The 14261-nt window shown below is 43.3% G+C and overlaps 1 protein-coding gene across 1 annotated transcript; it reads right to left on the bottom strand.

Annotated features, from left to right (window-relative positions):
* Positions 1-1214: 1214 nt before the first annotated feature.
* Positions 1215-4678, bottom strand: LOC133138014 (cystatin-like protein). The gene is made up of 4 exons (XM_061256474.1): positions 4442-4678; positions 2969-3070; positions 1561-1641; positions 1215-1480 (listed from the first exon to the last, which is right to left on the bottom strand). The coding sequence occupies exons 1-4, from the start codon at positions 4622-4624 to the stop codon at positions 1325-1327; spliced, it is 522 nt and encodes a 173-aa protein (XP_061112458.1). The 5' UTR covers positions 4625-4678; the 3' UTR covers positions 1215-1324.
* Positions 4679-14261: the final 9583 nt, after the last annotated feature.

Raw genomic sequence — 14261 nt, 5'->3', positions numbered from 1 at the left:
CACATCTTCCTCTCAGTGTTGGACTAGTCACTCTGGTGTGGGGCCCTGCAGTATCTTTCCTGAAGGGTAAACATTAATCCACCTCCTGACACTGACTGTGGTGTCTCTCAGAGTTGCCTGTACCATGAGGGGTCCGAATCTGTATGGTGTTTCATACAAGAACCCTATCTCCTATCTAGTTGAAGGGTTCTTTAGCAGGTAAAATTGTTCTTTGTCTGGTTGTTTTCACACTTCATACCCTTGATAGAGGGCTCCATGAAGAAGTTCTAACAGCCAAATAGCCCTTTTTTTCTAAGATACATCAATAGTATATTGATTGTGTGAATTTACAACCTGGTTGTGTGATCAGCTTTCTGTTCCTGGTCAAGGTATGAACATTTTTGTTGATGTAAGGCTATGCTAGTGTGCCATATTTTCTTGTTTTTATTTCCACTCAGTAAGCACTTTATGTATTTATTAGGCTTATTTTTTAGACTTAAGTCTTCTGCTCCTGTAGCCTGTCCACCTAGTGGTCGACATGTTGTGTGTTCAGAGATGCTCTTCTGCATAACACTGTTGTAATTTGTGGTTATTTCTGGCACTGTCACCTTCCTGTCTGGCCATTCTCCTCGGACCTCTCTTATTAACAAGAGTGTGTTTCTGCCCACAGAACTGCTGCTCACTGGATGTTTGCACCATTCCCCGGCAAACTATACAGACTGCTGTGCATGAAAATCCCAGGAGATCAGCAGTTTCCGAGATACTCAAACCACCCTGTCTGGTACCAACAATCAATCAGTTGAAATTGTACTTCCCTCTAGGGTCTTTCAGCGAACTTATCCCTGGTTATGGGTATGCACTTTGTTGTACGTTGCTCTGGATAAGAGCGTCTGCCAAATGCCAATAATGTAATGTAATGTAATTCCACAATCAAAGTTTCTTAGATCACATTTTTCTCCCGTTTTTATGGTTGATGTGAATATTAGCTGAAGCTCCTGACCCATATCTGCATGATTTTATGCATTGCACCCCTGCCACACGATTGGCTGATTAGATAAGCACATGAATAAGTCTCTGTGCAGGTGTTCCTAATAAAGTACTCAGTGAGCGTATTTCTAAGCAAATTGTATGCTGGTTTAAGCTAATTGTATTCTAGCTTAATCCAGCCTATGCCGGTCAAGCTGGTTTAAGATGTGTATCCGAAACTTTTTGCTGGTTTGACCAGCTTCCACCAATCATTGTGAAAAGCATTTAATGACTGAAAACAAGCAGCCCTAGTAGAGTACATTCAGGCAAAGGGAAGGTAGCACAGTATTTCAGATGACATTAAACCACCACAGAGCCATCATGCTTTCAGAGGTTCAGGAGGTCCTGGAGGTCCTGTGGGTGGTCCTTGAGGGGTTATTTCTGGTGGCGGTGCTGAAATTTCTGGTCTGGGTGCTGTCGGTTCAGCAGCTAGTACTTTGTGTCCAATGCACTCATTTTTCCGAAATTCTTCAAACTGAAAAAAAATAAAAAAGGTTAGCTATAGAACTGCAGGGCCTGATGAGACCGAGTAGTGTGCCAGGAGAGCTGGTGTACCTGCTTTACTTTCTGTTGCGGAGCGCAGTGGATGAAGAGGCCGGTCCTTTGGTTATTGCAAACAGCGCAGTTGATACGTGGCTTTAGGAAAACGAAAGAAACACCCAATTAGTGGAAGGAGTAGTGGTTGCTGATGAGCTGGAACAGGAGATTTGGGACAGTAACTTCATTACAGCTTTTTGAGGGTGGACATGCTTTAGCTCTGCTTGCCCGTTTGTCTTCAATGTTGGAGTCACAATTTGTACAAATCCTCTGGTGAAGCATGATGCAATCTAAACTCTCTTGCAGACTGCAGTTGCACAAAACCCACCAACACTCATCAGGTTATGAAATATCGCTTCATCAATGTCAGTGTTAAATGAAACACTTAACTCCAGAGTAACACTTTATTTAAGGGGTGGCCTGTAGCGTAGTGGTTAAGGTAAATGACTGGGACACGCAAGGTCGGTGGTTCTTATCCCGGTGTAGCCACAATAAGATCCGCACAGCCGCACAGCCGTTGGGCCCTTGAGCAAGGCCCTTAACCCTGCACTGCTCCAGGGGAGGATTGTCTCCTGCTTAGTCTAATCAACTGTATGTCGCTCTTGATAAGAGCGTCTGCCAAATGCCAATAATGTAATGTAATTTTGTACACATAACTTCAGAGTAATGTGTATAAGTGATAGGTGTAGGATAAACACATGCAATGTAAGAAATATGACTTGTGTATAATCAACCTTAATTATGAGAATGACCTCACTATCAGTGTCCAATTCTTTTCCTATCCTTGTCTGTTTGGGTGAAATGGTTGGCTACCCATTCAGTGACTCGGCGAGTTGTTTAGGGTGAATCCACTTCAGTGTTTCACTCTGCTTTCAGCATCCAAACATTCTACAACATCACAGATACTGTATGTAAATACTTCTGTGTTTGGTTCCATATTCACACCAAGGCCTTAAAGCAGGGGTGTCAAACTCCAGTCCAAAAGGAGGGCCATATTGTCTGCTGGTATTTGTGGTTTCCTTTCAATCAGCAGCCAATTAAGGCCTTGAGAACAAGGTGTGTGGACTCTTTAGCCAATGAAAGACTAAAAATTTGCATCTCTCGTGCTGCAGCACCCCAGGACTGGAGTTTGACACCCCTACCTTAGAGGTATGCTTGGGCACTGCCAGGTGCCTGTTGCTCTCAATACCACGCTCACTGCGTGTAAAGCGTTACGAGTGTAGCCCTTAAAATGGCCACTGGGTATGGATGTAAATGCAACATGCTGAGTGCTGAGAACACCCCAAAAGCCAGAGAACACTGCTGCCCTCCAGGACTGGAGTTTGACACCTGTGATGTGGGCAATATTAAAAAGTGTTTGATTGTTGGCATTTGACCGTGTGGATTCTTCATGCGTACCTTCTGTTGGTTTTTCATTCCAACTTACCCTTCGCTCCATGAACTGGCAGTCATCTCGATGTGTGATCTTTTCGCTTTTTGTGCAGTTGGTGGCTTTCAAGTGAAGCTCGATGTAAAATGGATCAGGTCTCTAGACCATGCATGGAAAAAAAAACAAATACCATCTAAGGTTTAGAAAAGGATCAATTATATTGTGTCAGCAGCTGTCAAAAAACTGTAAACAAGAAATGGAATTTCACTTCATCCATTGTCTTAACCCGCTTTATCCTGAACAGGGTCGCCGGGGGGCTGGAGCCTATCCCAGCATACATTGGGCAAAAGGCAGGAATACACTCTGGACAGGTCACCAGTCCATCACAGGGCACACACAGATACATGGGCAATTTAGAGTCTCCAATCAGCATGTCTTTGGACACAGGGAGAACATGCAAACTGCACACAGAGAGGCCCCGGCTGACCGGGATTCAAACTGAGGACCTCCTTGCTGTGAGGCGGCAGTGCTGCCCACTGCACCATCTGTGCCGCCCACATGTCACTGTGCCAGCAAGTCTATTGATTTGCAAATGGTCAACAAACTGTTTATGTTTTTTGCCTTTTCTCTGAACCCATGAAGGTCAAATGCACTGTTTGAATTTGCTTGCGCAAAGTCATGACAAAGCAGCTATACCTTTTGTTAAATTATTACATTTGCAGAATTTTTAGAAAGTTCAGTAAAATTGTTACCTTATCTTACCCGGCTAAAAAGTTTTTTCTTTTTTATTCAGGACATTCAGAAGACAGGCCTGGGCAACATTGGCCTGGGCAACATTGACCCGGGACGATGTTGGCTCAGGTGGTAAGAACAGTTGTGTGTCAGTCGGTGGGTTGCCGGTTTGATCCCACCCTGGGTGTGTCGACATGTCCCTGAGCAAGATACCTAACCCCTAAACGCTCCTGACACACTGCTTGGTGCCTTGCATGGCAGCCAATTGCTGTTGGTGTGTGAGTGTGTGATTGTGCATAAGAATGCGTAAATAAGAACAATCTGTTGTACAGATCTTTGGATAAAGGTGCTTTATAAATGCCAGCCTTTAACCATTTCCAAGAAAATCATTTTAACAGCTTACTCAAAAGAATATAACCATTTGTACTCCTCTGATTAAGTATTCTTCAAATTTCCAGTTTGATATTATGATATTTTTAGACATTGATGGGATGGTTATTGTATGAATGCACAGTCTGAAAATGTAAATAATTTAGCAGTGTTTGAAAGCTGTACTTGGTTTGACGCTTAGCTGAACTATTTTGTTTACAACATACTCATGAGCTGTTGACCTAAATTATAAATGATAAATTATGACTTGGTTGACCTTGTCGTATAAATAAAGTACGATATGCAGGAACATAAAAACACAAACATAAAATGCCAAAATAAAAGCCTTATCATACCATGGATTTAGCAAGGCATGTACTTTAACAGAGAGATTAACACCACAAATACACACGTGCATTTTGCCCATACCTCTGAATCAGGAAGGAAGGCCACAAAATTCAAATGCTGTAGGGATTTTTGATTGCCGTGTTGAATTGCCTTGTTTACGGTGTCTTTGTAGAAACTAGGGAGACTGTGATAATCCTGCTGACCCTCAGTAGAGATCAGCAGAGCTCCAGCGATGAGCAGCAGGATGAGCAGTGAGCTACACATCTTCCTCTCAGTGTTGGACTGGTCACTCTGCTGTGGGCCCCTGCAGTATCTTTCCTAAAGGGTAAACATTAATCCACCACCTGACACTGACTGAGGGTGTCTCTCAGAGTCGCCTGTACCGACAGGGGTCTGACTCTGGTACCAGACATGCACATGTAGTTGTATTGAGGAAATTTGTACCACGCCAAGGTTTTGACTGTATCGAGTGTCTCTTTCAAGTGCCTCTGTCCAGTGTTTGGATTGCAGCCTTTGAGAGAAAAGTAATATAATTGTTTTGTGGTAAATTTGTTCAAGGTCCATACAGTATTTTGTCCTCACTCAAGAATGTAGGACATGGGTCCTGGATCAACATCCCTTGTTGTTCCTGGAACAACATTACCATTAACCAATCATTGCCATCTGATGTCATCAGCGCTGTGCTGATTAACCTCCCCCTCCTGAGCCTTTAACATGAACATTTCTTATGTCGTTTCTGATGTTTTCCCATTTTCCTCCCAATCTGGTTGCTAATTGTACCCTGTTTATTTCGATCGGCCGTGTTAGTTGAGGAAACACCGCTGCGACCCCCTGTCCCCCGGCAGCCCAAAGGAGATCGACAGGCCTTCTCCAAGCTGCATCATCTCATGCCCCGGTGCGTGAGAACCACAGCGTTTTTTTGCATGCGGTGATCCTCCCTGCTGAGTCCCTGCCCCCACCCTCGGACCTTACAGCCCAAAATTACTCCACTCCCTCAGGCGCCGGCCGGACTCTGCTTGGGCAGGACCGGGGTTCGGTCTGCACCACGGCCCGACGCCTCTGCCTTCTCATGAATCCATAATTTATAACCCCATTCTGTGGCTGTTCATTATCCTAACCCGCTTATCCTGAACAGGGTCGCAGGGGGGCTGGAGCCTATCCCAGCATACATTGGGCGAAAGGCAGGAATACACCCTGGACAGGTCGCCAGTCCATCGCAGGGCACACACACCATTCACTCGCACACTCATACCTACGGGCAATTTAGACTCTCCAAACAGCATAACCTGCATGTCTTCGGACTGTGGGAGGAAACCGGAGTACCCGGAGGAAACCCACGCAGACACGGGGAGAACATGCAAACTCCGCACAGAGAGGCCCCGGCCGACGGGGATTCGAACCCAGGACCTCCTAGCTGTGAGGCGCCAGTGCTACCCACTGCACCATCCGTGCCCGCCCTAGTTTGGAATTTTATTTACATTTTTTTATTAATGTGTGTCAGAAAAGCGGGGGGCGAATTTCGAAATTGCTCTGGAGTGGGAGGTTGTTCGGCACACACTGTTGACGTGAGAAGACAGTGATTGGTTAATAGGAATGTTGTTCCCAGGACAATAGTGATGTTGACCCAGGAGCGTATCCTAGTTACCTAAATCACTTCATGCCAGGACACAAAGCTGTTTATGGGGTGTCAGGCCCATGTGGCTACAGATTACCATAAGGGTCACGGTTTCCATCTTCCATTTTAAGTTTGAATGCCAATCTGCAACATTCGATGTGAAATCATCAGTTGGATGTGTTCATGTAGAAAAATCCTTGTTGAGGCCTGCCAGTTCGGAATTTGTGGAGACAGCTCCAGATTCAACCTTGGGAAATACTTTGCCCGGAGAAATCACACTATTGCCTGAACTTAACAATTATGGCCTACAATCATCATGGTCTTACTGCAGTGCTATAAACTAAGTGTCAAAGCCAAATGCACGTGGTTATTTGACGTGGACTATTAAAAACAGAAATAGACCAGGGCGCTTCATAGAGAGTGGAGGGAATAGCAGCCACCATGTCATGTCTCTTCTCCAGGTTGAAACTGATTCTGTCTGTCTTTGGGTGTAACACACACACCCCTGAAGGTTTTCGGCAGGGTCACTGAAATTGTGGTATATTTGCATTGAAAGTCAAAGTCTTAGTTTTACATTTCTTTATTTCAATCCAATCATGACATGTTTTTCAGTCTATATTTTACCACATGTATGTATGTATTTATATTTGGTGATTTGGATTTGGCATTGCAAAGCTGACGCACAATTGGCTCATTAGATAATTGCATGAATAAGTAGGTGTATAGGTGTTCCTAATAAAGTGCCCAGTGAGTGTATATTTATATATGTTTTGTTACTATATTTTATATCTGGTGCTTACAATACATTTAAGCGATTGCTTCATATCTTATGTGAAGCAAAGATTATCATTGTAGTTTTTATGGTTGTTGGTCTGTAAATGTATAGATCTTTACAAAACTATTTGAATATCGATTTATTTTTCTTTCTTTTTTTACAGAATTCTTAAGAATGCGTGTGATGCGTTAAGTAAAGTAACGGAATGCTGTCAGTTCTCTCCAGTGACTCCGAGTAGAATCACACCACCAAGGTACGCCATTTTCTTACAGTGATCGACTCTTTTGGCCGTCATCTCCTGAAATGGAAGACATTTGAGTTCATTAGATTACAGTATAAATATTATAGATATTCATATTCCGGGTTCCCGTGTAATTAATGCACTCTCTTCTTGGAGAGTGTCCCCCTATTACAGTACTAAGTGCATCCTGTCACCCCGCTTCTCATTGGCCTCCACTCGCTTCCTATTGCCACACGCATCCGATTCAAGGCCCTAGTGTTGGCATTTCAGGCTGCTAAGGGGACTGCCCCACCTTACATACAATCCTTGATCACTCCCTACTCCCCAGCTAGACCACTCCGGTCTGCCAGCTCTGGTCGCCTTATGGTTCCCTCTTTACGTGCACCTGGCGGTCGAGCTGCACGTTCACGCCGACTCAAAACACACCTTTTCAAACTCTACCTTAGTCCTCCCTCCTGATTTCCCCCGCCCCCCTTTCTGATATCCCTATCCTCCTTGTCTAACCCCCCCAAAAAAAAAGAATTGCACTTATGATGACTATATGTTTAGAACAGCATTTCATGTGTATTTTCCTAGTTATGGATGTGATGCTTTGACTTGTGGTAGAACCTATGCACTTGTAAATCGCTTTGGATTAAAAGCGTCTGCCAAATGACTAAAATGTAAATGTAAAATGTAATCCTTATCTAACCCTCTTATTCCTGGTCAGGTTCGCAGGTGAGCTGGAGCATATCCCAGCATGCACTGGGCAAGAGGTAGGAATACACCCTGCACAGGTGGCCTGTCCGTTGCAGGCAACACACATCATTCACTCATACAACAGTATATTATTGATTTGATTAAAAGCACCAGTTTAGTGCAGTCAATATGAAGAATAAGGAACAACATTGGCATGAATAATTATTGATAATAACATTTTTAAATGATTAAAAGTGTTGCATTATGAACAAACATGTATGATAAGAGCACATGGTGAAGTGTGTCCGTCCTTTAACAGAACTTATGGCATACGAGTGCAAATGGATACAGGCTACTCTGTCATTGTAAAATATACTCCATGGGTGTAAAATGTTCTCTCTCTCAGTGTATGAAGAACTCTGTCCACAATGATTTTACACTGAGCAGGCAGTGCACCAGGCAGAAGGAGGTCATACCGAGGTCAGGGCTGGCTTGTGGACACAGTTCACATACGGCTTGGGTTCAGTTTCAATCGCCCCTGAAAAAGTCTTGTAGCAAACCGTACAGTCGACCAGTGGCTAGGAGAGAGACAAACAGGGAAATTAAGATCCTGTAGAATACATTTGCACACCTCTGGGTTCTCTCTTGTACTTACAGTGGGTGATATAATCAAGATTTAAACCACAAAAACTGGTCATCTGTTGACCTGGTCCTTCTGGTACTCACTCGGTCATTTCTGAAGGGGCAGTTTTTTGGATTGGGGTCCACTGTGTCTTTGGAGCACTTGGTTGGTTTGAGGTAGAAATTGTGGTAAATGTAGTTCACATCAAATCCAGGCTAAAAAAAAAACAAACCAAAAGAAACCACTTAAGAGCTGCATTGTTAAAAATTGATATATAACAAAGATTTTCATTATAAATCCAAGATTATATTGATGTTATAATGCATTCCTCAGTCCACAAAGAGGATTAAATATAGGCACTGTGATATAATTTAATAAACCACTTAATCCCTGCAGTGTTTGTTTTTTTAAGTATATTTTTGTGTACCATGCACTCGAATGAACCAAAATGAATGGTAAAAACCAATAAAAGTGACCTTTGAATGTTTACCTTTTCAGTCACAAGCCCTAAATTATGTCCTCATTGCTCGCCTGACAAAATGCTCTTCTTTGTTTTTCTCCTTGCAGTATTGCACAAAAGAAATCTATTGGTATATATTAACGGAGGTGTGGTTGTGATAATGTCCGAATGTCCGAACCACACACGAAAATCGCCAGCCTCGTCGTTTTTTAAACTAAACGAGCATCTGCACGAGATCTGTAAATGCACGGCTTCTCATGTTTGAGCTCACCGCTCACAATTACTATTCTCCTGACGTTGTAAGATCACAAATATGCGATCAGAATGTTCTTAACTGAGCGTAGAATGTTATTAAATGAACATTCTAATGCTGATGTAACAATCACTACTGCCAACTGAAAGGAGTTCTAGAACACTGGAAATAGATCCCAAAGAACCTTCTCTTCAAAGGGTTAGCAGCATATTGTTACAGGATGATCTTAACAGCGCACTACATTATGTATGTCAAATGAGAGTCAGACGAAAGGGGGAAGTATCGAAATACACTGAGCGTACGTAAACAAGATGTTTACAGAGAAAATCGATTATCGGTCAGTCTTAAGTCCAGCTCAAATTTTGTCAACAGACAGAAAAAAGGTCATAAAAATTTTTAAAAAGTACCTCAACATTAGAAAGAGTCAAGCTTTTGAAAAAGAATAAGTGATGCGGAATGCTGCCGTGCAACTTCAGCTGCTCCAGGGCTAGGTCGACTCCTTTCTTGGTGAGGTCTGGGAGCTGATCGTAGGCCCCTTGTCCTTGAGTAGAGGACACACAGGCTCCTACAGTCAGCAGCAGGAATAGCAGTTGGCAGCTCATCTTTCTCAGTGCTGGTTGAACAGCAGGACTGAGGATTCTGCTCTGTCGAACACTGATCCCCTCCACACTGGGTTACATATTAACCCTGACCAACATTGCATTTCAAAGTTGTTTTTTGTTTTTTTTGAAAGGTTAAGGTTAGGGGTTTTTTTTTGTTCAACTTACATTGTAATCGACATCAAGTCCTGGAGCTGGTCAAAGAAGTTTAACATTGAAAAAAAAAAAGAACTTTAGCTGTCTCTTAAATCAATGTGCAATCAATGCACAAGCACATACTCACGTAGCCAAGTGCTGTGCCATGTATTGCTTTGTAAGTAAGTGTAAGAATTGTAAGGTTAATGCATGTGGAAAAATATAAATTATACAATAATCCATTCTGGAGGCTATGAAAGCATATACTAATTTTTCATTGTATGGAATGTGTTCTTGCATTACATTACATTATTGGCATTTGGCAGACGCTCTTATCCAGAGCAACGTACAGTTGATTAGACTAAGCAGGAGACAATCCTCCCCTGGAGCAATGCAGGGTTAAGGGCCTTGCTCAAGGGCCCGACGGCTGTGCGGATCTTATTGTGGCTACACCGGGGATTAGAACCACCGCCCTTGCGTGTCCCAGTCATGTACCTTAACCACTACGCTACAGGCCTTGCCCACTAAAGGAACATACACATTAAGTTCAGAAAAAAAGAATAGATCTGACTCACAAAAGGACATTTCCATCCATTATCCTAACCTGCTTATCCTGATCAGGGTCGCAGGGGGGCTGGAGCCTATCCCAGCATACATTGGGCGAAAGGCAGGAATACACCCTGGACAGGTCGCCAGTCTATCTCAGGGCACACACACCATTCACTCACACACTCATACCTACGGGCAATTTAGACTTTCCAATCAGCCTAACGTGCATGTCTTTGGACTGTGGGAGGAAACCGGAGTACCCGGAGGAAACCCACGCAGACACGGGGAGAACATGCAAACTCCGCACAGAGAGGCCCCGGCCGACGGGGATTCGAACCCAGGACCTCCTTGCTGTGAGGCCAAAAGGACATTTCTAATATTATAATTTTGGAATGATAGTGCCTGAAATGAAATTGACCATGCTAATGTCACATGCATGACTTCTTTATTTTCCGTCAAATGTCATTAATAAGCAAACGATAATCTAATTATGCTTATTCATAAAAATAATGGTGCGCCTGTATGCTTGTATAAATACGGCCAGAACATTGCCACCCCTTCACTGTGGATAATAGGCTAAATTACCATGATATTTTGTGTTCCAAACAGTGTACATTTTAAACCACCGGACCATTTCACAGAGGACGCCTGCGGAGGGTAATGTTCCGGAAATCCTCCATAATTATTGAGTCTATTATTCGTGGAGTCTTTTGTCTTAATATTATTTATTTAGTAGCTATTATATTTTGTTCTAAAAGGCGTCCGGAATCAAAATGGTTGTAGTTTAATGATAGCGCACGCAATATGTTCTCACATTTTGAGCATTTCATTTTCCAGTGTGGCGGCACGGATGGTGCAGTGGGTAGCACTGCCGCCTCACAGCAAGGAGGTCCTGGGTTTGAATCCCCGTCATCCGGGGCCTCTCTGTGTGGAGTTTGCATGTTCTCCCCGTGTCTGCGTGGGTTTCCTCCCACAGTCCAAAGACATGCAGGTTAGGCTGAGTGTGTGAGTGAATGGTGTGTGTGCCCTGCGATGGACTGGCGACCTGTCCAGGGTGTATTCCTGCCTTTCACCCAATGTATGCTGGGCTAGGCTCCAGCCCCCCTGCAACCCTGTTCAGGATAAGTTTAGGATAAGTGGTTATGATAATTGATGGATTGATTGATTGATGGATTGATTGATTGATTGATGGATTGATTGATGGATGGATGGATGGATGGATGGATTTTCCAGTGTTGATTCGTTAAAAACATTATGAATGATGTGAAATCCCGTTATCGATTTATTCACTACTCGTGCTGTAATGATACGTCTGCACTCCATGTAACTCATTCAAGGAAAAGCATGGTTTAATGTTAGATGGTCCACCTTGTACAGTCCGACTCAAACCTCTGGTCAGAGACGTAACACTCCTGACCTCTACTGGTTGGGAATGGTACACACTGGATATAATATCAATACACGTGCTTTAGCACAGTGGTTCTGAAGTTCGGCCCTGGGGCCCGCCTGTGTGCGCTGGTTTTGTTCCAACCACAACTGCAACCCTAGAATTCTAACACACTGTTCATATTTTTATATTTATAGGAATTGTTTTACCCTCTCAAGCCACAGTGTGTTCGACGTAGCTATGCCAGAATGAAAGCCCAATGTTCACATTGTGCTATATTGCACACAATTACAAAAAGAAAACATTTTTAATTTGAGAAATTAAAGGCTGAGGTGAATCAGTATGCCTCCTAATTGGTGAAAGCAAGGACACATTAAAACTAATAATCAAATAAAACTAATAATCAAATAAAACTAATAATCAAAACGAAATAATAAATTCAGAATTTAAAGACAAAGCAGATGATAACGAGCTAGACCTGCACTGTGTTCATGCAATTATGGAAAAAAGAATTTGCCCAACTTTATTAGGAACCTATTGATTTGATCAGTTAAAAAGTGACATCTTTTTGTGTAATTGTTTTCAACACAGCAGAATATTGGACTTGTATTCTTGTATTCGTGGCATGCATTGCTATGTTGGCTATAACATGGCTGCTTTGAACAAAACCCAGCATGCACAGGGGAGCCCCGGCCCCTTTAGCCGGAACGCACATGAATATAAGCTAAGTTCCTCTTAAGAGTCCGGCGAGCGAGTGTTTGCGAGACCCGCACACGGAGAGGACATCCTGTGCTTAAGGACCTCGTAAGCACGCTTGTTAATCCTGAGATCCGGCGTGATCGGCAGCCAACGTCGAGTTCGCTCCAAACAGTTGCTGCAGTAGAGTACGTATGTAGGTACTAGCTCTCTCAAACATTTCGGTACATTGCGCAAATCTTTTGTCTGCCTGCTCCTGAAATACGAGGCATAAGTTCATTACAATATACGATATTCACGATACAATGTAAATATATACACTCACTGATTCTGTGATTTGATATTATATTCAAATTAAAAATATCAATTTGGGGCCGCACGGATGGGGCAGTGCGTTCGAATCCCCGTTGGCCGGGGCCTCTCTGTGTGGAGTTTGCATGTTCTCCCCCTGTCTGTGTGGGTTTCCTCCGGGTACTCCGGTTTCCTCCCACAGTCCAAAGACATGCAGGTTAGGCTGATTGGAGAGTCTAAATTGCCCGTAGGTATGAGTGTGTGAGTGAATGGTGTGTGTGCCCTGCGATGGACTGGCGACCTGTCCAGGGTGTATTCCTGCTTTTCACCCAATGTATGCTGGGATAGGCTCCAGCCCCCATGTGACCCTGTTCAGGATAAGCAGGTTAGGATAATAAATGGATGAATGAATGAATGAATGAATATCAATTTTGATATATCCGTTACAGTACCAATTAAGTATTGCTCAAACATGGGCCTACTGTCGAGGGATGTTTCTGTTGTCAATCTGCTGAACCTCAGATCATGCCGTTTTACTTTCAAATACCAAATCTGTGTGTTATGAGAAAATGATTACAGACAGGCTTATGTTGGTTTCGGCCTGCAATAATAGTAATTCCATGCGTCTCTGTGCCCGTTGCCACTTAAACGGTGGGATACGTCATGCTGGAGTCACATGGTTGCGACTGATAACGTCAGAAACTGCACGGGGTGCGATCGTCTCTGAACGGGCATCTCTTTGGATCCGGGTCCACGGTGTCGTTGGAGCACGTGGTTGCTTTAAGGTCGAAGTTGTGGTAAATGTATTTCCCACCGAATCCGGTCTGAAAAGCGAAGGAAGCCACATCATGCGTATAGCTGCCATGGTAAAAAAAAAATGAAAATAAATGTCCATTTATTTATGTGTACCATGCGCTGAAATGCACCTTGCACCAAAATGAATGGTAAAGTAAATGTTTAGTCAATAAAAGTGACCTTTAAATGTTTACTTTTTTTACTCACAAGCACTAAATTCCATCCTCTTTCTTTGCCTGTCTCAATGTTCTTATGATTTTAAGCTTTGAATTTCTCACCTTGCAGAAATCCAAAGATGCTTGCCTGCAAGGCCGTTTAACAGCCTTTTGTTACTATGTTAATGTCTTAACAGCATATTGTTACTGTGTTAATGTCTTAACAGCATATTGTTACTGTGTTACTGTCTTAACAGCGTTTTTGTCAAATGGGAGTTGGACAAAAGCGGAAAGGTTTACAGCATAAATTCTATCGATCAGTCTGCCTTCACTCCAGCTCAACTTTTCGTAATTAGGTGAGCTTTTACATTTGTCAACAGACAGAAAAATGGCGCGGGCGATGCAGAAAAAGCACAGTACCTCCACCGCAGAAGCATTCAAGCTTTTGACAAAGAGTAGGTGATAGGGGAAGCTGCCGTATAACAACAGGTGTTCCCGGGCGAGGTCAACTCCTTTCTTGTAGCGGTCCGGGAGCTGATCGTAGGACCGTCGTCCTTCAGTAGAGGAGACACAGGCTCCTACGGTCAGCAGCAGGAATAGCAGTTGGCAGCTCATCTCTCTCAGTGCTGGTTGAACAGCAGGACTGAGGA

This window comes from Conger conger, chromosome 9, assembly GCF_963514075.1.
Source record: "Conger conger chromosome 9, fConCon1.1, whole genome shotgun sequence".
Classification (NCBI taxonomy): Eukaryota; Metazoa; Chordata; class Actinopteri; order Anguilliformes; family Congridae; genus Conger; species Conger conger.
The sequence above is the reverse complement of the archived record's forward strand: the minus strand, read 5'-3'. Positions and strand labels throughout refer to the sequence as shown.

What these genes read in the sequence shown, in the direction of transcription:
- LOC133138014 (XM_061256474.1), bottom strand. Translation starts at nt 4,624, where the DNA reads ATGTGTAGCTCACTGCTCATCCTGCTGCTCATCGCTGGAGCTCTGCTG. An exon ending in GCCAGTTCATGGAGCGAAGG is followed by an intron (nt 1,642 to 2,968) that starts GTAAGTTGGAAT and finishes GTTTTCCTAAAG; the next exon opens with CCACGTATCAACTGCGCTGT. An exon ending in CGCAACAGAAAGTAAAGCAG is followed by an intron (nt 1,481 to 1,560) that starts GTACACCAGCTC and finishes ATTTTTTTTCAG; the next exon opens with TTTGAAGAATTTCGGAAAAA.